The following is a 26,399-nucleotide window of genomic DNA, read 5'->3' as shown; positions in this document are numbered from 1 at the left end:
GCTGCTTCCTGCCTCTGGCATTCTCCTTTGTTTAGGAGCTCCTTTAAAAACACAGGACAGCTTTGTGTCCCCTGTGGCGAGGCAGAGACTGGACGAAAACATCTCTCTCTGTTTCTGATTAGCCCTGTGGCCAGCAACACTCGGTTCCCCTGAGGAGAGGAGCAGAACAGTAATAGTAGCCTCTACCACTTGCACTCCTGTCTTTTTGCGATTGGTTCAAATCTTCGGCTGCAGACAGGCGTCGTTGCTAATCTGAACGAGCCTCCCCAACGAGAGAGACCCGTACAAGCAATGGTCCTGAAAGCAGAACCAACGCTAATTGTCATTACTGTGGTTTGCCACAGCTGCGATTATGATCTTGCTGGGCCTGGTGACGCAGAAGCTGTATTATTAGAGGTTGATAATTCATACATTTTAATTTGTGGCCATGATGAGTGGACAACTTTAATGCCACAGAATAGATTACCTCGCTCTGCGCTGGCTCCATGACTGGAATAGTCTTTCCATGCAGTATTGGCTTTCAATGGTGCAGGACCTGTGTTTTTCCCATCTAGACTAGAGCTAGGGTTCTGCAGAGCGACCTAGCAGCCAGGTGAAATCATTTGCAGGTCTCGGGCTAGGTCATGTACGTAGCTCAGGGGAAATGTTACTAGGGGGGAAAGGCCTGGAATGTACAGACCATCAAACAAAGGAAGAGTGGACTTGATAGGACACAGAGAAGGAATGTAGGCATTATCCAGACCGCGGCTTGCACCTGATAGCCGGAGCAAAGAAATAATAGTCTTTCTATAAAGACTGATAATTTGAGAGTACAGTGTGCATAGGATATACATTGCACAAACCTATCGGCTTGAATGTCGGACTGTATTAGATTCCACACCCACCAGCACAACCAGCTCAGCAGGTTCCTATGTTTTGAAATTCTTTGACGCCGCTGTACAGTTGCATACAAAGGCAGACTTTTCCATGGGAAATAGGAAACAGTGCTTACCCTTATTTTGCTATAGATTGGAAGCGGTGTGAAAATATACTCTCCTGAACGTATCGTCAGGTTTCATGTTTTATAGGTTACTGCCAGGAGCTTTTCTGATGGCTTATCGGGCCACTGCGCTCGTAGGAGATGTGAGAGTGCACATTCCCATATCTGTTTTAAGCTGTAGCCTTGTGATCACACTGCACAGTGCCAAACCACTAGGAACTCTGGGAAGCATGTTGTGGGAGAGATAAAGTTGGGTGTTTTGCCCTTGGCATCATTAGTTTCACCACTTTGAGTTTGAATCGGCATGTGGACCTTCACTTAATGTGGCCCTCAGGTTAGAAATACTGATATGTTATTGATTTCAGCTGTTACAATTCCAAACATGTGAACATGACCCGCTTTAATAACTTGCAGTCTAAATTAGTAGCTTACTGAGTAGTATTACAAATAATTAGATTGTCTTTTTTATGTCCAATACAGTATATTTGTATTTAGTTAAAATGACTTTTCAGGATTCCAATTAAAAATAGCAAAACATTATTCAGGATTTCAATTCAAATATAGCAAAAATAGCCGATCTACAAGTTCAAAACGCATCGCGATGCGACTCGTTTTGAACTTGCAGATCGGCAATTTTTGCTATGACATGGATGCAATGTGGCCCCTCTGGAGTGAGTATGGAAATATAATGGCCCTCTCCAACGTTAACCGTTGTCTTGTTTGGTGAATCAGCCTTTACAGTTTGGATGAGGGCTGCCTGCCAGTGTGCAGAATGAGTCACAAAATGTTATCTAAGCTCAAGTGGTCAATGAAAGAACCTTTCTTTACTGTGCTAACTGACTGTCCTTCCCCATGTACCTCTGTGGCATGAGAGAAACTCACTGGTTCATGGCCTTAGGTTTAAATACACACCATGTGGCTGTACATTCTCATGATGACCACACACACACACACACACACACACACACACACACACACACACACACACACACACACACACAGACACACACTGATGGCTGGCTCAGATTTTAAGTTTATTGGCGTATTTCACTCTCTTCTATGACTAGTCTGGCTTTTGTGGGCACCACAGACAGTTTTTAAATTGCTTGATTTGATAAATAGCTATTTGATATTCATTTGATCAGACTTCAAACTTCATGTTAACCATGTTAGACTCATTGAAAACAGTGTGTTTTCAATATGTCATGACTCATGGTTAACATGGAATTTTAAATTGAATGAGTCTGATCCAAATGAATATCAAATATCTAAATATTGCACCACACAAAAGTCAAAGAAAGGCATAGTGAATTCCCATATCCACATACCAATTTCTCATAGCTGGGTTTATCTCAGCGAAGCACAAAGAAGAAGAATATATTTTTGAATATTTAATAATGAGTTTATATAATCCAGTCTTAACTTTCACCTTCATTGTCAATTTATGAGCAGGCTACATTAAAACAGGCTAAAAAAAAATCAGTGATGTTACCCATGTTTACATTTTTAATTTGTACTTCTGCCCTCTGGGAGAAGGTACAACGAACCGAAGTGCAAGTACATCAGGTTTAAAAAATAGTTTGTACCGGCATCAACTAAAATGTTGAACGAGGCTCTGAAACAGCAGTGACTGTAAGAGGTTAGATTTTCCACACTATGTGTGCACTTGTGTAATGTTGTATCCCCCTCTGTTTTGTATTTTGTTTGTCATTAATGTTTTGTGAGTGGCTGCAGCAGGGGTGAAAGCCCAAGACTAATTTCCCTTGTGGACAATAAAGTTTAACTTGACCTTTCACAAGCCTGTGTCAATGCAAAGTTGATTTGATATAATTGAAGTGATATGATATCACATACTAAAAGTTATCCCATTTCTCTTCAGCAGGTGACGTCCACAGCCACTATGCCCAGAGGAAAGGCCCTGAAGTAATCCCTCAGCCCCATGAGGCCGGCAGTGCTCACCCTTACTCCCACGATGATGTGTTCAGGCTGAGTCTGGCGAAGGGTGTGTCCATGTCCCTGCCCTCTTCACCTCTCCTGCCACGACAGTCCTACATGATGCCTTTACGTGCTAGCAAAAGATCACCAGGTACCAGTCTATTAACATCTCCCACCTTTCAATTACAAACTATATAACATTGGTCACTATCCTAACCGGGACACTGGGTTTCACAAGCGGCACCTCAAAAACCTGGAGTGAATGTGGCACCAGATGAGGCAGAGCAAGTGAAAAAGATCTGATACCCTTCATGATCCATTTGAAACCAAAAGACCCCCCTGCCCAACAATGTCTTGGCTTTGAAATGATGGTTAAAAAAAATTTATACACACACAGCACACGATTCCAGGTATTGTCATTCGGGTGTGGAATCTGGAATGTGCACGGCTATCTGTGGTAGTGAGACGACTGCATTGGTCTCTCACCTGACCCTCAAGAACAACTGCCGAGAGGGGAAGTAGAGCTCTCTGGTTGGCTGTTGAGCCTTGTTTAGCCAAAGCAAATAATTTACCCCTCTCTTCTGCTTCGGTCTACTATTCTCAATTCTTACTTCCTATCCTGAGCACATAGGATTTGCTTGAGTCTTTTTATTTTTTGTTCCCAATGCTGCTTGAGCTTTTGATTCAAGACTGCAGACTACTGCTACGCCCCTAGCATGGAGAATTATTTCACCTTATTTCCTCTCATGCAGGTGCACAACTGTGCACCTGCATGAGACACATGTAGTACACATTTTTATACCCTAACTTGTCCATTCCACCGCGGGCTGTCAGAATTATGCTTCCATTGTAGCCTCGCAGTGCGTTGATTGTCGGAGATATCAAATAATTAAATACACGCTGTATGGTTTCTTTGATATGGGTGTCAGCTGACTGCAGAGATAACACATGTTTGATGACTGATCACTCGTCACTCTTGTGGTGTTTTTCCCTCTCTCCCTAGTTCCATAAGGATATGTCCACATGTCTTCTCGTCAAGTAAGATGTAAACGTTGAGAACTGTTTTGACGTGAGGGGAGGGGAGGTGGCTATCAGATCAGACCACCGAACATTTTCTAACGGCGAATAATAATAATAATACCACCGGCGATCCAGAGCCATAGGGTAGGAGAGATGGAAGATGGTGTACTGCAGTGACAGTCTACTGGTGTGTACACTCACACGTCACTGACAAGCAAACTTACGAACTACAGACTGGCAACCAAGTAGCCTAGCATCCTACTAGCCTACATGTAGGCAGGAAGATGACGCTCAAATAAGCCAAAATCCTACAGAACGCGCCACTGATCCCTCCCCCTATACACCAGTAAGACGCGCAAACGCGGGAAGCGAAGGGTCATATACGCTGTGTTGTCAAATGGTATCAGATGCAATATGCGTTTTAAGGCATGTATTATGGGCTTTTTTGAGTGGTGCACTCAGTTCACACGGGTGTGATTTTTTTACTTGTTAATTTTAGAATGTGTTTTAAAATGAAAACACATTAATGTTGATGTAGCCTCAGACTCCCCATTTCAGCGGTTTTATATTTAACAAAACCCTCAAGTGAAGTGAGACATCCCAAGGCGCATCCTCTACATCATAATTCAACAAACTCCTCACTTTGTGCTCTCAGAATGCAGAATGCATTTTCTATTCCACACCATAGACCCTGTATCTGCCCTCGAGCTCAGAGTGCTGTGAGCACTTTGTGAAGTACCGCTTTTTCAACACTTAATCCCATGCCGGGACTGTATCCGTCTCTGTGGACTTCCTGTTAAAGTGAAGTTTCCTGTCTACCTTCAGGTGCTATTGTGTCAGCGTTGAACATCTGACAGCATTCCACGATTGACAATCCCCGACTTAGCCCTAAAACACTGTTGCTTTCAGCCTAGCGTTTGCAGACGCATGTCAAACTGCTCTGGTTAGTTATCAACCTTGGAAAATACCAAATATACTGTGCTAGACAAAATAGTTGGAGACAAAATATAGTGATTATAAAGGATAGCGAGACCATCCTGTTTCCCCTACAGATGTAAACACCATGTTTCCGGGGTTTTGTTTGTGTCTTATTTGCAGTGTTGTAAAGTAACTAAGTACATGTACTTAGTTGTACTGTGTACTGTACTTAAGTAAAAACATTGAGGTATTTATACATTACTTGAGTATTTACATTTGCCAGTTTTTTTTGAAAACTTTAGTTACTAGTTACTTTGTAGATTTCCAATATTATTACAAAACATACATTACCACTTCAGCCTTATATACATTTCAGAGTATAGTTTGGACATTTGAAAATAGTGGATCTACAAGCTCACAATGCGTCGTATCGTGATGCATTGTGAGCTTGTAGATCTGCTATTTTAAAATGAGTTTTATGCATTTGAAAACTTTAAATGAGACAGTCTGCATGATGAGTACTTTTACTTTTGGTACTTTGAAGCAAATACCGGACTTTTTCTAGATATACTACTTCAGTATTGATACTTTTACTTAAGTAAAACATGCGAGTACTTTTTCCACCACTGCTTAGTTATTTGGTCAGCTTCCGTGAGGATGGCGGCCCACACGACGGCCTGACTTTATTGGCCCGTAAATAATGGGCATGTGTTTATGCTGTATCTAATTATCAGTCCTCCCTGGCTCGGTCTCTTCTTCGCCATGTTGAGAATGTCGCTCATCGGCAGCTATACGGTGCTCCGTCTTCAAAGCAGAGGGCACGGGTTGTATCTCGACTTGTTTCAACCTGAGCCTTTTGTATTCCGATTCTGAAGACTTAGCAAAGAGGGTAGAAATCTTTTAAGTGGTCACTCGGCTCCCTCTCACATCTGGGAGTCATCTGGGGGCTATCTCGCCTTTGTTTAGAGTGGCAGAGGCTTTGATCTGTCCTTTAGTGTAAGATGTGTTGAAGTGTAGGTTTGGGCCTTACACGGTGAAGCATCTGGTATGGTTTGGGATGTTGTAGGTCTACTTGGCCTGTCCAAGTTCATGTTCATGTTATTTTGAGCCGGTCCAACTGGATTCAAATTCATTTTAGCTTATTTTGAATGGAGAAGAAACCTTTTCAATATTCAGCTACAGAAAGCTGTCAAGTAGACAGAGGTTGGATCCTTATCTCAATGCCATTTGAGTTCACCTGCACACTGTGCACAGTCAAGTTAAACACATATTCACAACACATGTTATTGTTATTTGCAACGACTGTTTAGAACTCATCTAAGTGAACATTGATGAAATGCACATTTACAGTGACGGGGAGGGGAGGAGGATGGTGTATATAGAGAGGTGGACTAGGAAGGGAAGAGGGAAGGGTGTGTGAAGGTGGAAAGGCCCCCGGAGAGAAATGAAGGAACACTCATTAAAGGTGCATTCTCATGAGGGTGCACTCATTCCCATCAGGGTGCACTCGGGCAGAGAAGAGGGGGGGGCAGGGACAGACTTGACAAGATAGGATGACGGTCGGACCTACAAGGCAGGAAGGGGAGTCGAGGCTTGGGGGGGAGGGGAAGGGGGGATCGACTGTAGGCACTGTTCCACTGTCCTCGCAGGTGAGTGTGAAAACCCGCAGGGAGAGAGATCACACCTCCGGTTAATAAACACATACTCCAGGAAATGTCTCGGCTCTCTGACGAAAACAACTTGGGCTGCAGTGCTGTGCTTTCTCTTGCTCAGGCCTTGCTGAAACCATAGACGCAAGCAGACGTCGCACAGTCACTCCCTTTTACTGTAAAATGCATCACGGCCATGTGTGTTTTGTTTTTATGCGCACGCACATGCGTGTTTATCTTTCAGTCTGGTATACATGGTGTGACACAGCATCTTACCATTGTTATACTTAACTGTTTTGTTTGCATGATCCAAGCAGCTTGAATGCATCTAGAGTTGCAGTGACTACAATCCTGTAGAAAAAGGTCTCAGGGCATGACCACCATCCACAATCACCTGGTGATTGGTCGATTTCTACTCACCAACCTATCTATCCTTATTACCTTCCTCCCCAGCCACCCCTACACAGTCACACTGACAGGATGTGGTTTCCGCGCCTACAAATGCATTCTGCGGCCCGGCCTTATTTCCTGACAGATTGGATAATGTACAGCGTTGTGGAAGGCCCCCCGACTTAATGGGTGTTCTTTTCCTGAAAACTTCACAGGGGGACAACAGAGAAACATTGAGTTAATTAGGAGTGTGACGGATGCCCAAGCCACACAGGCTCCGACGCTGTAGGCTGCCACAACTTTGATCAGCTAAGCCCAGAGCTTAACCATCAAACACAGCCCCCTGACATGTGTTGAACAGGACACAGCCTTTACAGTTGAGTCCACACAAGGCCCCAAAAAGGAGGGGAGGATACTAGAGGAATGTTGTCTATAATTGTCTAAGATAAGTTGCTCCGTAGCATAGGGCCAGGGGTCAGTGTAGCTTGTCCAAAACCTGAACCTCAATTATAGGTGGAGGACACATCAAACTGGTCCCAAGATGAGCTTTAAGAAGCACCTTTCTCTGTGTCAGTGGGATACAGTCCTGCTGCTCCCCACATCTGTACTCCAGTCCCAGCGTCAGTCTCTTGGGCAACTCCACAGTGACCCCGTCTGGTCATGACGGGTCACTGTGCTACCCAGTGGGATCTGTCCTCCTCAAGGTCGCACTGCTAGCTCTATGGTGTGCTTTTGAAATGACGGCTCCCCTGTCGAGACTGTTTGGTCTTATAGGCTTCAGAAAAGCCTATAATTTCCCTTTAACGATATATTAACATATTTACAATCACCCTGCCTGTCTATGAGATGAGACCCGTAACAGTGCTGCCGTCAGACAGTTCTGTGTAAGTATCTATGAATTTCCACTAAGCGAATGGACATGGGTTGATGAACTACCCACTTAAACCCCATCTATATAAATATGCTGCCTGCAACGCGATCCATTATGGGCTTGTAGATATGCTATTTATTTAAACAAATATTTGCCTATTTTTGGCAAATGTTCTATTTTTTGCTTGGAATTCCCCGAATAGGGACACTATAGTTGTGGTTAACACATCCACCACTAATGTGACCATTCTCAAGTCACGTGGGCAACAATCAGCCCTATATCCCTCCCTGTCTGCCTTCAAAGGAGCATAAAACGGCAGTTCATATAATATTTATTGCTATCATGGGCTGCTTGTCATTTTAATTGGTGTATATATGCGATGAGGCGTGGGGAAGATCAGGTCTCGGGTAGACCATTTCACGTGGAAATAATTTCAACTTTCATACTTTGATGGGGGGTTGGATAGGGGCTTCGGCTTCCTTTGGTTCAAAGGCTGATTATATTTATCTATCACCCGAGCAGATGTGCACATCAGTGAAAGGGAACACAGCTCAGTGCTTTAGACTGATATCTCTGTCCAGAGGGTTTGAAAATGCCCCCCCAAACGTCCTGTTGGCCATCCAGGCGTGGAGGTGACCCTGCTGTTAATGCTATTAGACTGGATGCCATCCTGCTGTGGTGGAACACAGTGCGGATGCTTCCACTTAGTAAGTCATTCTCAACCTCAAGGAAATTCAGTGAACCTCCCCCGCCACCCCCCGCCTACTCCACAGTCCTTGGCTAGCCGGAGCCAGCTGTGTTTGCAAGTTGGATCGGGTGGAATTATTCTTTGCTCACAATGGGTTGATACATAGATCTCCTTGTTGCTTATCTTTTTCCTTTGTGGCTGGTATCGGTTCAGTCGAACGTTCCTTGGCTGGCATCCATGAGTGATGATGAACTACCTCCATTATCAGCCAGGATGAAGGGCTACCACATATACATACTAGATGTCAGCTTAGCCTCCCCCAGAAACACCTCAAATGGAGGTCACTTGAAATGCCCTTTTTGATCATTTAATGCATCGAGAGAAAAAAAACCATCTCGAGCCAGAGGTTCATGTTGGTTACTGACCTTTTTCCCATTTTGATATGTCAGAGAGACACCTTTTCTAGAGCAAAATATCAGAATTGGCAATAATTGGATTTTTAATACAATAGCTATGCCTGCCGGGGTTATTGATTTGGCAAAGCTATGGGAATTCATGAATACCAAATATTGGAAATGTTTCTCTGAGCAAAGCTTGAAGACGGATATTAACACAATAGGCAGTGTGACAAATATCCATATTCATATCAATGTAGAATGGTAGGAAAGTCATGTCATGGTTGATAGAACTTGATGAAGTACTAATGGTTTCGCCACAGCTGTGCATGTTTTTGATCACATCTAATAATTAATGTGCAGCCATTCATTAATGTGAACTAGACTGTGCCCATCGGGCACCGGCCTACTGTGAACAATGGAAATCGCGGGAACACGTACCCCATCCCTGTTTTAGCTGTCTGTCTGTGTCCTTGTGCAGTGGTAAACGTCTGTGGAGACTGTCTGAAGAGTGAAAACTGACTGTGAAAAGTGGACTTACTAAGTGATCAAATGGCAGGTTTGGTGAATATGGCTGGGATTGCCATGGCAATGTGATTTCCAAGAACAATTTATACTTGAACTGAAGCAAAAGAAATCTAGAGAGGGACTTATTTCACATGAGTGATTGTGATAGGACTCTTTTCATCACCCTGGCTGTGTGACTCATTTCCACAATCATTTCTCTCAGTAATAATATGGCCTTTAATATGTCCCCGCTGAATAGTTTTTAATCTCCCTTTCAAGTTACAACCCATTTTGGGCGGGAACCCCTTTTGGTGTTTTAAACATTATGTTATAATTTAGCTATTGAAAAATAGCAGATCTACAACCTCATAGCGCGCTACGAGCTTGTAGGTCTGTTATTTTTGAAAAATCGTGAAAATATTTATTTCAGAAAACTAGAGGATTTAGAAGATTTTTTTTCTTTTAGATTTTGAGGTCAGGCCTAAATGGGTTAAAAGACAATGACAATCAGAGATGCATTGACCAAAATGATACAACACTTTCATACAATTGCCAGACCGATCTACGAAACACCTCACTCTTTAAAACAAGAGATGGTTGAGTCTCTCTTCAACCCCAGTGGCGTCGCATTTCGATGTGCATTCTGCCGCTCTCCCAAAGTCCCCTCTGGGGAACTCGCAGCAGAGCCACAACTCCCTGGTGGACGTCGATGCCTCTGCAGCGCTGAGCTTTAAAAGGCATTGTGATGCTGCAGAGGACCCATCTTAAAAGAGCCCTGATGGAGGCTGCCATTCCAAGTGCCAAGTTCTATTCAATTCTTCACTTTAGTACACTGTGCATTGGCTTCTTATCACGTGCAATCCCCTTTCTCATCCTCTGTGAATCCCCAACTGGCCCACCGCCTCAATGACCATCACTAAACCCAAACGTTTGTTTTATACTCTTTACCAGTGCTCCCAGTAGATTTGGAACACTGTTGAGGTGGATGGTTAATTCTCTGGTGGTGTCTCTCACGTCGATGTAGGATTACAACCATCTGGCTTTATGTTAAGATGTTTGAGCTTGGGCTCATCTTTAGAAAATGCATGACCATGTTCTTATTAGAGATCAGTGGATAATTCATAGCTGCACATACAGAAGAACAGCATGTGTGGCCATCAGGCATGTAGTGTTTGTTGAAAGGATAATGAATCTCTCACAGTGGTACATTTGGAAATTGCATGAGAAAACTGGATAATAAAGCCCAGTCTATGAATAGGCAATAAAATACAAATTTGCATTCATAATTATGGTTAAGTTTACACTATGTCATGCCAATGTATGAGGCAACGATTAAGTATAATTAATACCATGTCTCAACTATTTTAGAAATGTAATTACAAAAAAGACTCATTTGCTGAAAAAGATGAGGTTTAGCTCATAATAAGAAGATGGGGTACTTTCATATGTTCCCCAAGAGACAGCCAGTGAATTATGACTAACTGGTAATAGTTACGTTTCACTCTATTTCGGAATCCATTTCAACATTCTCTTATGCCTGAATACATTACGTTTCACTTTTTAGATGTGGAATGACATTTGGGTGCATAAAGGAGGGTATTGTCAGCGTTGTTACCGCACAGAGGACACTCTGTGTCCCATTGAAGAGTTGAAATGTGAAGAAGTCAAGAGTCCACGTGGAAGAATGTTGGAAGAACTCCTTGATCATCTCCCGTACATGAACAATCATCCTTTTTTCCCCTCACATCTGTGTGATTGACATCAGCTGGACGTCATTAGCGCTTGTCCACAGGTATACTGTGTGTGTGTGCGTGCGTGCACGTGCGTCTGCTGGTTGACAGCTCACAGTGGTCATGGAGTCTTGAACTAGCCAATATGCAGAGCATCCTCAGCACTGCAGTCACATCTCGTCAACCTGCTCTTCCCCCCCGAGACCCCCTTCCCTCTCTCTCTCTCTCTCTCTCTCTCTCTCTCTCTCTCTCTCTCTTCCCATCACTCATGTCTTCTTTTCTTTTCGTTTATTTTCTTTTCTTGATAAAAAAAAAAGGGTTAGGGTTTTTACTTGGACTAAAGAGCCCGCTGCTGAAACAATGCAGACAGATTAGTAGAATAGTGGCAACATTTCACTTGGCATATCACAAGAAAGGAGTGTGTCCTGCTGCCTGTCTTGTTTTTATATGCCTATAATGAGCTTTTTAAATCCACCCAGTGGCCCATTGATGAGAAACCTGGCTTATTTGTCCTCTGTCATCAGTGACATAGTTTTGTTGTTTTTCCAGCCCTATGTGCGTATGTACGTACGTATGTCTCTGTCTCTCCCTCTGTCTGTCTGTCTGTCTGTCTGTCTGTCTGTCTGTCTGTCTGTCTGTCTGTGTGTGTTCAGTTGATGATAAGTTTCAAGCATTATGCCGCCTTTTCCTAGCTTTGAGGAGTTCAGAGTTGCTTTTGGGAAGACGTCATGTTGTGATAATCCTTAAAAACACAGAGACTGCACAAAATGTGGAAATTAACAATACAAAGTTAATTTCCACATTTTGTGCAGTCTCTGTGTTTTTATTTCTTTATTGCACAGCTGCTCCCTTTGTCAATTTGTAGTCTTTTGTATTGTTCTTAATGAACTTTTAATCTTCTTAATCAATGACCTCTTCCATACAGGAAAGGATTCCAAATAAGCCAGCTGTCTTCTTCCTTTCCTTGCATTGTATTTTTGCTCATTGATATGTATTGTCTATTTTTTTATAACTATGTGCTAAATAAATAAACCTAAACCTAAGTCAATGTGGTCCTGGCAATGTGAATACTAAACTGATAGCTGGGGGAACATCTTTCATGAGGCCATCGAAGGCCGAGAGAGCGGGGGGGGGAGGTCCATTATATATTTATGTGAGATTGTTGTTCATTCTAATCTAGATCATATTTTTTCCCTCCTTCCCTCATGGTTCTTCAAGAGTCTTGGCTGAACTCAAGGAACTAATAAGGTTGAATGAGCGACTACTGAGCTCACTGTGCACACCAGCCAAGGTCTTTAATTGTAGGCAGAAGACACGATGCGCACACAGAATAGATTTTACGTTCTAGATTATACAGCCTGAAGTCTAAGGAAATTACAGAAGCGTTTGAGCATGTGTAACCTCTGCTCCCCTGCCTTTGTCCTTCAGGTTTGTGACACCATTGACACCCCCCCCCCCCCCCCAATTGTGCTGCAGGCTTTTTCATGCCTGTTAAAGATTGTAATTTGGCGCAGTGGTGCCTGTGGGTTCCAATCCACCTCTTTGTCGAGCGTCTACATGAACACTTGGTCCCGTGTTCGGAGGAGGGAAGCTGGTCAGGGAGGGTGATATTGCACGTAGTCTTACGGGCTGTGGCGGCACCTGTCAGCAGGGAGGACGAAGGCCCTACATCCTCCACGTGGGGATTCACATGATTCCCTAGATAAACCTTCATTGATCCCTAGAGGGGAATTCGGGAGAATCTCTCCCTGATAACCAGCCATGTGTTTGTTATTGCATGTGCGTATCCTGTGTGAATTCCTCTTTAGTGCCTTGTGTAAGCCGAATCTGAATTTGAGCATATGGCTTAGATTACTCACACCACACGCCCTCTTGTTTTCAGATGAAATACTTGCAGTCAAGTGAACATATTCGTCAGTGTGCAATTGTTATGAGATGTTTACCTGGACTTAAGTGTGTCTCGCACACAGCCCCCTCTGTTCTCATGTAGTTGCACTATAATGGGGTCTGTATGACTCCCGGCTAATAGGTTGTGCCTGACTATCCTGCAGATGAATGGAGGTTTTCAGCACAAACTTACCGTATCTGACTGTCAGCCTGTAGTCTGCCTGACTACAGGCTGGTTTGGCCAACTGGCTGGAGGCTGTGCTGGGTCCTCTACTACTGCACGGACAGTCGGACACCCATCCTGACAGACAGCAGATGGGTTTTAGATGATGCTATCAGATGTTTGATAGCGATTTGTGTGTGTGTGTGTGTGTGTGTGTGTGTGTGTGTGTGTGTTTGTGTGTGTGTTTCTTTTCACACTTAATCACTTTCTAGTCTGGGCACTTTATCCCTCATAATGGACTACTTTGCTCTTTGAATCCATCTTTTGAACATTGCATCTCACAGGTTTGCTCCAGGCTACACGAGAAGAATTGGCTTTTAGAAGGACAGAAAGGTGGCGTGCAGAACGTGTGCAGAGGGACTTATTCTCAGGCTCATACAAGGAACCAGCTTAGGCGTGATCATCACATGTTTGTCATGGCATCAGGTCATGGAAGCTGCACCCATCACTATGCATTTCAACAGTGTCATATCATCAGGTCATGGAAGCTGCACCCATCACTATACATTTCAACAGTGTCATGGCATCAGGTCATAGAGAGCTGCACCCATCACTATACATTTCAACAGTGTCATATCATCAGGTCATGGAAGCTGCACCCATCACTATACATTTCAACAGTGTCATGGCATCAGGTCATAGAGAGCTGCACCCATCACTATACATTTCAACAGTGTCATATCATCAGGTCATGGAAGCTGCACCCATCACTATGCATTTCAACAGTGTCATGGCATCAGGTCATGGAAGCTGCACCCATCACTATACATTTCAACAATGTTATGGCATCAGGCACCATCACTATGCATTTCAACAGCGACATCCATAGATGGCAGTGTGCATCAAGCTGAGCTTGACTCTCCATGCCTGGCATGTCATAACACAGCTAACACCCGCCAAAACTGCACCACCCACCCCGTTCACTCTTCTACCCCTGTATCCTAATGGTATCTCGGGCCAAGATCACAGCTGTTGGGCTGAGGGATGGCTGTTTGTGTGTGTGTGTGTGTGTGTGTGTGTGTGTGTGTGTGTGTGTGTGTGTGTGTGTGTGTGTGTGTGTGTGTGTGTGTGTGTGTGTGTGTGTGTGTGTGTGTGTGTGTGTGTGTGTGTGTGTGTGTGTGTGTGTGTGTGTGTGTGTGTGTGTGTGTGTGTGTGTGTGTGTGTGTGTGTGTGTGTGTGTGTGTGTGTGTGTGTGTGTGTGTGTGTGTGTGTGTGTGTGTGTGTGTGTGTGTGTGTGTGCTGTGCTGTGCTGTGCTGTATTAGGATGCGGTAATGGGAAATAGCTATCTGTCCTCTGGAGGAGGAGAGTTGGATTGGGTTACAGTAGGTCAGGGCTAGAGCAGAACCGGGGGGGGCTCTGCTATCTGGACTTATGGAACTTGGACTTTATTCAACCTCCTATTTTTAGATTATTCTCCACTGTTTTGCTTTTTTCTCTTTTTTAGATTTTTGTTTTAATTTATTTATATTTTATGCCAGGAACCCATTAGGCCGTCCCTCTGAGTTTGTGATTTGTAGACGTTTTTCATCATTCAAAGGAAAGGCATTATTTACTAGTATGTATCTACTGTATTATGTATTATCTAACTTATTTGGACTGCAGTTAAAAAAAGTGATCACTTTTTGTGATCACTAAAAAATGTGATACACTAAAAAATGTATTACGTCAGAGAGGTTTGTTAATTAAGGTTTTGCTTTCAACACACTCCCACAGACAGAAAAAAAAGTGCAGTGAGCTACCGCATACTTTGTAAAGCTTCAGGATCATTCTAATCCCGTCCAGTGCAATGGAAGGCAGTGCAGTAGGCTCGCTAACTCGCTGGAGAGAAACTCAGGAGTCATCTCCTGTCCTGTCCTGTCCTGTCCTGTCCTGTCCTGTCCTGTCCTGTCCTGTCCTCCTGTCCTGTCCTCAGGAGTCATCTCCTGTCCTGTCCTGTCCTGTCCTCAGGAGTCATCTCCTGTCCTGTCCTGTCCTGTCCTGTCCTGTCCTGTCCTGTCCTGTCCTGTCCTCAGGAGTCATCTCCTGTCCTATCCTGTCCTCCTGTCCTCAGGAGTCATCTCCTGTCCTGTCCTCAGGAGTCATCTCCTGTCCTGTCCTGTCCTCAGGAGTCATCTCCTGTCCTGTCCTCAGGAGTCATCTCCTGTCCTGTCTTGTCCTGTCCTGTCCTCAGGAGTCATCTCCTGTCCTGTCCTCAGGAGTCATCTCCTGTCCTGTCCTGTCCTCCTGTCCTGTCCTCAGGAGTCATCTCCTGTCCTGTCCTGTCCCAGATACATCACCTGACTCACTCTGTCTCCTGTCCTGTCCCAGATACATCACCTGACTCACTCTTGGACCTCCATTCATCCACAGCTCCTCTTCTCCTGACAGCAGGAGGAGGATACTCTTACAAGGCACTGCAATGCAAACATTACAAAAGCTCTCTCTGTATTCACACACACACACACGCACGCACACACGCACACACACGCACACATATACACACACACACACACACACACACACACACACACACACACACACACACACACACACACACACACACACACACACACAGAGGCGAACCCATGCACGCATGCATGCACACAGACATTTAAAGTTCGCTAAGAGGCTAATTGCTGTGGTTTCCTGCTGTAGTTTACATTCCCCAAGCTGGTTAGCAATATTTTTTACTATGAGCCTCCATGCAGTCGGATGATTCTCTGGGCTATCAGACAAAACAGAGCTGCTATCAGCGCAGGGAGCTGCCTGGGGGGGGGGGGTGTTTGTGTGTGTGTGTGTGTGTGTGCACGCGTGCGCCACGGAGTGCCGCCAAAGCCTGTCCCACTAGGACGCTGCCGCGTCTCATCTCCAATCCCATCTGGAACACGTTAATCCAGCCAGAACTCTCTCTTTCTTTTTCTCTCTCTGTCTTTCCCTCTCTCTCTCTCGCGCTCTCTCTCTCATTCTCGCTCACTTGTTCACACACTCTCTTGCTGTCTCTGTCTCTCTCATTCCCTCTGTATCTGTGGCTGGCACTGGCAGGACCAATAAGGAAGCCGAAGTATGTGGAGAGTCCTCGAGTTCCTCCCGATGCCATCGTCTCAGCATTGAGGAAGGTTGCTGAGAACAAGGATTCTGTCCATAATGGTGAGTTGGCTTACAGTACTTTGTGTGTGTGTGTGTGTGTGTGTGTGTGTGTGTGTGTGTGTGTGTGTGTGTGTGTGAGAACTTCCTCCTGTGACCTGCCTACACAGATGCGTGTGTATTTGTATGTTTTAGAATGTGAGCTTTTGTATTTATGGGGTCAGGCGTAGGAGTTTGTTGTTACACAGAGTGTGCAGCCACAGTCTATGCCAGTATCTATGCCTATTGGAGTCGTGTTCAAGCATGCAAGTCTGTCAAGCAAACGCTGTTCTCCCTGTTTATGCTTAAGTGCATGTTTAGATTGAAGATGAAACACTTTTCCCACAGCGTGAGATTGTAAGAACGTGCTAGCTTGGTTTGCTCGGGAAATAGGATATGAGATAGAGAGGTTGAGGAGATTCATTTAGAACAACACTTACTTTATTCTGTGTGTGCGTGTGTGCGTGCGTGTGTGCGTGCGTGCGTGTGTGCGCGCGCCAGTTGTCTTCATTGTTATTGTAGCCTATTGGCTCCCGTGTGGAGTCCCATGTGTGTGTGTGTGTAGGGGTAATGTTCCACTAAGTGCTCTGTTTTGATTTTCAGCAGAACAGGGCGGGGTTGAATTCCTCCCATAGGCTTAACTGAAGTTGTGGGTTGCGTTATCTTTAGCAAAAAGGCAACTCGGCGAGGTACCCCCTCATTGTAGACCCGGCTCACATTGCAGAGTCAGAGGTATCTCAGTGGTTTAATCACGACCGACTGTTACATACCAGAGCAGGAGGGGCGCGTCCGACACTGAGCTGGCACAGAGCGGCGTCGAGGCTTAGAAGGGGGGCTACCGGCGGAGGGCGGGCGCCATCTGAAAACACTGCCTCGTGCCAGCCGGCGTCCTGACACAGCCGCTGATAGCGAGCCGCGGCTATTATGAGCTAGCGCTCAGACTAGCCCATTGATACTGCTGGAACGCATCTTTGTCACCGTAGCTTTTAACCACTTTAACCATTATTTTAAACTTTGAAACATGAAAAAGTTTGAGAACCTCTGACATAGAAACATAGGTTTTTCAGGAAAATTAAGATATTTTTTCCAGAATCGGCTTCAGCTCTTGCACGGCAGGTTGCTCTGCACACATTACACTAGGCTTCTGAACAGGATTATTACCCCACACACCCTGGTTTGAATTTATCAAGAAGAGCTAAAATGGTTTCAGAACGGAACAAACGTGGGGCGGAAATGTGGGGACTGAGTCAGTTCTGGGCTCAATGACATCAAGCAAGTCCTAAAATAAACCTGCCACGGTTTCAGCCCAAACCCTCTCTGACCCTCCTCTCTGTCTACATTTTCATCATACCTCCCCAGTTAGCCTCTCCCAGCAGGTCTCATGACCCCTGTGAAACATGTTTACACACACACACACACACGCACAGGCACACGCTGCACGCACATTCACTTACATAAACTGTGCCTTCATAGCTGCATATCTGCCCGCATTATCCCCAGACACACATCGTATATCTGACATGTGTTTACAGAAGGGCCCTCTCCGCCATGGTTGTTTTAACCCTGCCTGTTCCACGGAGTCTCCTCTAGGATTTCATCCCCAGTCTAAAATGATGCCTCAGCTGATGGAGCAGACCTATACACATAGCTGGGGCTAGCCTACATGCATCACTTTGCCCGCGCCAGACGCAGGGGAGCAAAGCCATCTGACCGCAGCGGTGCCAAGCACGCACGAGTACTGGAAATACAATTTACATTATGTTATTTTTATTATCCCCGAAATAGTCTTATGGCCAAGAACCTTTTGATGATGCAATCAAGAGAATACCTCTGGATCTGCCAACTGGGGGGGCGAGACTGACTGGGGGGGGGGTGAGGATTCAGGGCCAGAAGCCAGGGTAATTTTAGGGAAGGTTTCCCAGTCCCAAATTGTTAGTGCTGAAATGAACGTCAGTCTCTGATTACAATTGCAACAATTTACAATTTAGGCATTTAGCAGATGCTCGTATCCAGAGAAACGTGTTAGTAGCAGTTAGTGATGGAGCAGAAAAACAAGGCCTTAGCCTTGTTTTTCTGATTTCTAATGTGAGATTTGTGTGTTAATATATTTGAGGTCATGTTCTCTAACAGAGTGCTCACACATATACACACGTATATATGACAGAAATAACCAATGCAAGTTCTATTAAATTTAACAGGTAACAATAATGGCCCCCCCACCAAGCATTTTTCATTTCATTTTATTCCTCATACAAAGACGCCATTGCCTGACCCTGTATCTCAAATGGTCAAATTAATATTTGATTAAGGAATATAATATGCCTTATGTCAATAATAAAATGCTACTTATCAACTAACCGGTTAATCGATCGATAAGGTTATCAAAACGTATCAATTATCATTTAATCGATAATTCCCACCCCTAGAATATAGAATATTTCAGTTGACTAAAAACAGTCGCACAGTTTTCCGTGGCCTCATCGTCGTTTAATTTACTTTATAGTACTAAATCATATACACTAAAACAGTACTCTGAAGTCTGAATGCTATCTTGCCTCCTCTGGCCAGCTTTCTCCTCCATCACCGCTCGGTAAGGGGTGGTGAAGTGTTCTGCTGAGAAATAACGCTGGTGTGAGGCATTAGCCAACTTATTTCACTAATGGCATCAAATCACGTTCATTTAGGCGCTGCGTGAAAAAAAACAAAGACTAAATTAAAGCTAATTGTTACCAGCACAGCTGTCAGTGTAAGACCCATGTATTTAGCTGGGTAATGACCTTTTTAGTCAGACACATCAAAACATACTTTAAATGCTCTCTCCCTCTCACTCTCAGAATCAGAATGAACTTTTTATGACCCAAAACAAATTGCAATAGTAATCATTCAAGGTTTTTTATGATCCTTAAAGTCACCCAAATAACATAACAAAATTGTGAATGAAATAATTATGGATCATTGATTGGTAAATTCAGGGGTTGAAAGTTGGGGTACCATTAACAACCTATAAGGCAAAACATTTAAAAATGTCATGTTTTAAGTAGCATGTGATGTATCAAAATAATAGGGCTTTTACATGATTCTGAATCCATTGCAAGCATTAGTTTTGCACAAAAAACACTCCTTGGGCTAAAACCTCATCACAAATGTGATGAGGTCACATTTGGGCAAGTGGCTATGGCCGAGTGTTTTTCATTCAAAACTAATGCTTGGAATGGGTTCAGAATCATGAAAACCCCGTAGTTTGACACGTCACATGCTACTTAATTAAAGGTTCAAGGTTGCACTTTATTGTTACATCTTGTGTACACGAGTAAAACATATTTGTGTTTGGCTTCCTTCAGACAATGCAGAAGCATAGATAACATCAAATATCAATCACAGCAAGCACAGCAAACAAAGGGATAGAATAAGGAGTGCAAGAAAGAGCAAACGACGAGGGAAAAAAAGAGCATAATGAAATTTTGCCTTACACTATATATAGGTTGTTAATGGTACCCCAACTTTCAACCCCTGAATTTACCATGTACTAAATATTTCTGGATGCCCTAAGAGGATCATAAAAAACCTTGGAACGATTACTATTGCATCTTCTTTTTGATCACACCCATTTTTAACTTAGATTAACTGGCCTATTTGTCACATCTCAGTCTACTGGTGTAAAATGTGGGTGAAATCCGTTTTTGTGCAAGCTCCATCGTTTTTGTTACTTTCAGGAAAAAGAAAAGAAGAGGGGAGCCCGCAAGATGGGACATACTGTAGCATAGAGACCATATCTCTCTCTCTCTCTCTCTCTCTCTCTCTCTCGTACTAGTTAGGGCATTAAGCAACTAGTCGACTATTCAACTAGTCGACTAGTAAATCCACTAGTCAACCTTGTTGGATAAGAAAAAGCCTGATTTTGTAGGCCTCAAGATCAGGTACATTATAGTTATAGTCACCAATGTACATTTTCTTTTTCGTTTTTTTTTTTTACACAATAGGTAGTTAAACAACTAGTCGACTAGATCGAATAGTAATCTAGGCAACTAGTAAAAATGAATTTTGTGAATGCCCTAGTACTAGTACATTTACATACTGGAGCTGCATGCTAGCTATTTGTATGTAGGTTGTAATGGGTATAAGGCCCTTACATCAACAGGGCTCGTTGGTATGAATGAGGTGTCATATGGGTCTCATGATGACAGCAAAGGGTGTGTGTCCATTCCAGCATTCTTTTAGCAACAATGAGTGCCTTGGTGTTGCTCTCCCACTTGACCAAAAGAAAAATCCCCAGCACAGACGGGAGGGACGATTGTGACATTGGAGTGTGTTACAACAAGGTCGGTGTCAGTCAGCGTGGAATGTCGACACAACGCCGGAATGCCACCAGGAATCTGAGCCGGAATATCCATTGGAAGCGCCGCTGCATGAGAACCCGGTGACATTTAGACCCCTGGCCATGTCGGTTCTGACTGAGGGGTCCTGAAGAAGAGTCTTGTTTCATGTCTGGCTTCACGTCATTCACCACCGCGATGGATGGATGGATAGATGAATGGATGGATAGATAGAGAGTGTTAACAATCTTGAGTGCAACCAACAAGGCTTTTTTATGTTTGTCTGAACAATTTACACACACCAATGTGTCTAAAGCCCTCATTGTCATTCCAAACATGGTCTCATGCTGTGTGCTGCTTTTGTGCTTCATTTGACGGCCCCCAGACACATGGTTAGAGCCCCATCGTGGATGTCTAAATATATTCAGTAATCAGTTGTTTCCCGTTTGGATTTTGGGTTGGGCCGTCAGCTTTCTAATGCTCTCTATTACTGAACACTCTCGATGGGCTGGAGACTAAGAAAAGAAATGTGTCGGTCTGTTGTTGGGGCACAGAGCATCTCACTTTGCTCCGTCTTTGAAGAAGGATACAGTTTCTTGCATGCCAGTGGTTTACATGTGTGTGTGTGTGTGTGTGTGTGTGCATACGTGTGCGTACTGTATGTACTATGTATGTAGTGCATACTGTATGTGTGTTAGTGCGGGAGCGCGTTTACAACAGACGGCGGCTGTGGTTGGTCTCTAAACTCTGTTTCTGTCAATCAGAGGGGAACCATGGGTCTCTGTTCTCTTGCCGTCATAGTATTCTGTTCTCCCCACGTCATGGCTGCAGTGGGCGCTTCATATCATAATGGTTTTGACATTTAAGCACTGGCTATTGTCGATTTAAAAAAGCTAGCTGCTATCAAGAAATTGAAGTGAAGTGATGTTTAAATACAAAGCTAAAATACAAGCTGTCTAAACATTTTGCTATGAGCATTCGTATTCTCTATATATGACAATCTCCAATACATTTTTGGAGATACCTTGTCATTACTAGAGACATATGGCATTCTGTAATGCTGAGTATGCCATTATTTCCTTGATTGTAGAAGTTGAGCATGAGAAAACTACTGTATTCCTATGAGGCCTAAATGTAACCAAGCCATTAGTGCACTCTCAGAATGCCTGATGAAGGTCAATGTGACTGAAACATTGTGTGTATAAGTGAATTAAAGTTAATTCAGGATATTGGTCCTTTTTCTTTTTAGATACTTCTTTATTGTGTACTGTACCTAAACATAGTTGGGTTAGAGATTATTTCAAAGGCCCAGCTTTATATTATCAAAGAGTGCGTGGCCATCTGTATGCGATTGGAGTGTTTTGTGTTAATTTAACCTCCTCCGTGACCCAGTTCTCATTTCCTGAGAGTCACATCTTCTCATTACTTCTCATTACTTACTTCTGTAAGTGATCAGAATCAGGATTTCATGGCCACCGATGGGGCTCTGGTGGTGGGGAAAAATCGGCCTTGACGGGAGCACTTTGCAACTGTTAAAGGGGGAATATATGATATTACTGGTTAAAATATGTCATTACTGAGATCTGAAACTTTTAATTGGCCACAGCTAAACCAAGACTAAGCAGTCATGAGTGAGACAAATGTAGGCTATCTTCATATAGCTTGTTTCAGTTTGAACACAGTAAAATCCTCAGTAAATTAAGATGAAGGATATTACTGTTTTAGCAGATTGAAATATCCATTCTGTTCACAGAAACCTTAGTAATTACATATTCAATAACCAGAGCATATTCACCCAACAAACATTGCACCCAGTGGGGTTGAACGGCACAAAGCAGCTTTAAAATGAAGCAGCATTTACTATAATCAGGACTCGACGCAATTGTGTAATCAAGCCCCACTGTAGAAAACAATGTATGTCTGCTTTTCAAAAAGACAGAGACAGACAGGCTTTAATTATTGTTTGCTGTGGCAGTGTGATAGTTGAATCCCAAATGTATGGGATCTTGAGCCCCTTTGTTGCTGTCCTCTTTTAATCAACAGCGACAAGGCTGCCTCTTTGTGAGCTTGTTTGTCTATCCTCTTGTTAAAAGGATGAGGCTTCATCAATCTCTGCTGCTCATCTGCTTGGATCTCTACAACACAACTGCTGTGTCCCTGTCACAGGGCTGAATGACTTCCTGAATAGCTAGAGCGATTTGGCAGAGCAAAAGATGCTATCTGATGCCATCTGTGGCGGCAACAATAATCGTTACATGGCAATTCCAGACATCAAATGATGACCACCGCCGTTTACCGTGCTCACGGGCTGTTGTTTGTCTGACATGTGGATGTAGCGCTTTGCCCACTGCCTCCGGCACCTCCTTTTAGGTCTCCCCTCTGTACAGCGCTTTGCCCACTGCCTCCGGCACCTCCTTTTAGCTGTTGTTTGTCTGACATGTGGATGTACAGCGCTTTGCCCACTGCCTCCGGCACCTCCTTTTAGCTGTTGTTTGTCTGACATGTGGATGTACAGCGCTTTGCCCACTGCCTCCGGCACCTCCTTTTAGGTCTCCCCTCTGACAGTATTTTACTGCCGACCTCACCCTCTCAATCTGTAAGACAACTCCTGTCTGTCCAGTAAAAAGATTCTCTAGATGTTCCAGCTGTGGAATGTGTAATAAAAATCGCTCTGCATGTTTCAGGGAGGCACGTCACCCCCACCAGCACTCCTGAACTCTTTCTTGATATGGATGGCTCTTCAAGCATTCATTAGATGCGCTCCAGCGCCGGGGTAATGGAAGTCCAGCTGCTAATGAGCGCTGGCTGCATCATTTTCTCGGCAGACTGCTCCACAGGGCCGGTCTGTTGGCAATGCTCCTCTTGTCCTCCTCTCCCTACCTTCGTTCTTCTCCTCGTGTTTCTCCTCTTCCTCCGCCCACTTCCATTCCTCCGTCCGCTTCGCACCTGCTCGTAAACTTCCTGCCGTTGTAGCTAATGATGTTTTTTGTTTTGTTTGTAAACCCCATTGCCCTCCACTATTATTAGAATAGCAAAGTGGTTCCAGCTCCAGTTCCGTTCTATGTTTCCATATCTCCAGGCTAGTGTGTACAGAACTAATCGGGTATGTAACGGCAGTGGGAACTAATTCTCTGCCTGGGATGTTCTACTTGAGATGTCCTGTAGCAAATTATATTGTCTCCCAACCAGATACATACAGCAGTTTGTGTTTGTTGTAGAGCTGCTATTTTTGCAATTGTAGTAAGAAATGTAAAATAATATATTTTCATCATAATATTATGATCACGATATCAAGGTATTTTGTTAAAATATTGTCATATTGGATTTTGTCCATATCGCACAGTCCTAATTGATGAGTCGCTACTTGGTCTCTCCCTCCATGACAGTAGACCATTCTGGAGATTGATAGGCTCATTTGTACAAGATATGAGTGTTTTCAACAAATGGAAATAGGTTAGGAAAAAGCCTACCGAATATGAGCTGAATTGTACTACAGGCCCTGTCCAACGAAATGGACAGGTTGCCTTTTTAGAATGCGGGGAAACAAACTGGACAGAGAACCTTTTTAGACTTTGGGGGATAATCTGTTATAGTGATTGATCCATAGATCACAAACAGTACTTGTACTACTAGTTGAGTCTCAGCTTTGACACTACATTCTATGCTGTATTTACATGCAACTGCTGGCCAGGGAGTACCAATCTTGAGCCCTCTCCTTTCGTAGCTAGCGGTACAATCTCACCTATCGGGTACAGTATGTTGTTTACAGGATTTGCACTCTGCTTTGTAAGAACACCCAGATATGAATCAACACTCCTTTTACAGTATAGTTTAGTGTCACATTCAGCATTCATTGGTGGGTTCAGAAAGGTCAGGCGTACCTCCACTTCTGTTATTAATTTTATAGGACAGTTAAAGCACTTGTCTGGGGCCCGGCTTTTGGAGCTCATAACAGATTTCCACTCGGTGTGTCTTTATTTGCCAACTCTATCAGGACTTTATCCCTTGGTAACTCTGTCTGCGCCCTGCTGCCTGTATGAAGCGTGAGAAACATTCCACCTAATATTGAGATTGTCAGCAGAAGCATAAACCTGACATTTAAAAAGGCATGAAGCAAGCATCTTTATAAGTCTTGAAGGTGTTGAACCCCCAGGAAAATGATGAAGTGGACTGAACAAACAAAGAATAGGCAATTCCTTTAAAAGAAAATCTCTCTCTGTATGATGTTGATTTTATGGGTAGGGTGTTTTTCAACCTAATGCAGAGCCCTATGCATACAGAAGATTTCTGGATATGGTTCATTATTGTAATCGAATGTGGATGGCACCGCAAACGAAAATTCATGACATTGAATAACAATTACACGATGAGCTAAAACTAAAATGTTCACACAGCTCTCCGTTGGTTTTATTTGCGGCTTAGTAATGAGGAGGAGTGTCACTCTCTCCCCACTACACGTGCATGTCTCTCTGATTAACTTTGATTTGTTGTCATAGAAATGATATAAGGACAGTGCACGTCAAACTTAATGTGCATATTTGTTGTCATTACAGGTGCTTTACGGCTAATAAATGCTACCAGCTGTCAGGCTGGCCTGGCAGCTGCATCATTATAACAGCCAGTGCTCGACACAGTGCTCTGACCCCAATTTATTTTGGCACACAGAATATGTCATTCGCCCCAACTAACTGGACTGAAAACTTGTTTGTGAATGATAACAAGTTCCCATTTCCATTAGCAAAGGTAAATTAGCTGTTTGCATATGAACACAGTCCATGTCAAAATGTAATCCAAGCGTATTTCCTATTTGTGTCAAGAATGCTAAATGGGCTCTATGCTCACAGAATAATAGGTGATAGATGATACTAATTAAGGCTCCATTTAGTGTGCAGTGGTTCTCAAACTTTTTAATTTCAAGGACACCCATAACTCTGAGAGTGTACAAATGGTTCCATTTGTACACTCTCAAGAGTTGCACACCTGTACGGGGCCATTTGGAACTCACTCAAGGACATGTTGTGACCCACTGGTGTAGCAGAGTGTTTCCAGTGAGCCAACATGCACAATAGCAGCACCCTTACTCTGTTTGATTCATTAGTATCATCTGTAACACCTGTGAAGGAAGTAGGGAAGTGACCTAAATTCTTTCCAAAATGGCGTGTATGCATACTGTATATATAGCCTATTGACTTTACAGCTCAAAAGGTCACTTAACCCTCTGACTGGATAATCTTAATAACATCTTATTGTGCATTGGGCCAGATTTCGCGACTTTTTGAATGACAATAGAAACATGTGCGATATGACCACAATGTCATGAAATGTCTCATTTTCAAGCTGCATGTCTGTACTTTACAATGAAAAAATAATTATGATTCTAGCATTTTCCATTGTTTCCATTTTAGTACACCTTGGTTTCAGTGAACAGTGAAACCAAGGTGTATTAAAATGCTTAATCGAATAAAAAGACGTACTGACAGGGCAGTACGTCTACCACGCGGATAACGTTATTGGCCACGTGGGATTTGTTGATTTACCACGCGGATAACGTTATTGGCCATGGGAGGGTTAAAAGGTCTTAAGCAATTAATTAAATTTGTAGAGCAAGTGATGTTTTGTTTTTATCGATATTGTCAAGATAACAAGAGGATTGAGTCTGATCTGGCCAACTGTGTTATTTAATATCTGAAAGTGTTAAAACTGATTACACTTTAAGAGTTAACACCGATGACCTGGTACTGTACCCACCTAGTTTCTCTGATCTTATCTATGACGTATGCGCCTACAGTAC

The 26,399-nt window shown here is 43.5% G+C and overlaps 1 protein-coding gene across 3 annotated transcripts in view; it reads left to right on the top strand.

The window, feature by feature from the left end:
- The window catches only part of tanc1b (tetratricopeptide repeat, ankyrin repeat and coiled-coil containing 1b), a 140,063-nt gene that overhangs the window by 35,373 nt on the left and 78,291 nt on the right, over positions 1 to 26,399 (top strand). Inside the window, exons 3-4 of one of the 3 annotated variants that reach the window (XM_080786507.1) lie at positions 2,862 to 3,065; positions 16,215 to 16,319. In XM_080786507.1, the coding sequence (XP_080642633.1) occupies positions 2,862 to 3,065; positions 16,215 to 16,319 (309 nt within the window). Of the gene's footprint in view, positions 1 to 2,858; positions 3,066 to 16,214; positions 16,320 to 26,399 lie in introns of all 3 variants that reach the window. The other 2 variants (XM_080786506.1, XM_080786508.1) reach the window with 2 other exon arrangements.

This window comes from Protomyctophum bolini (genome assembly GCF_963924005.1).
Source record: "Protomyctophum bolini genome assembly, chromosome: 16".
NCBI lineage: Eukaryota > Metazoa > Chordata > Actinopteri > Myctophiformes > Myctophidae > Protomyctophum > Protomyctophum bolini.
This window is presented reverse-complemented; position numbering and strand designations above follow the sequence as displayed.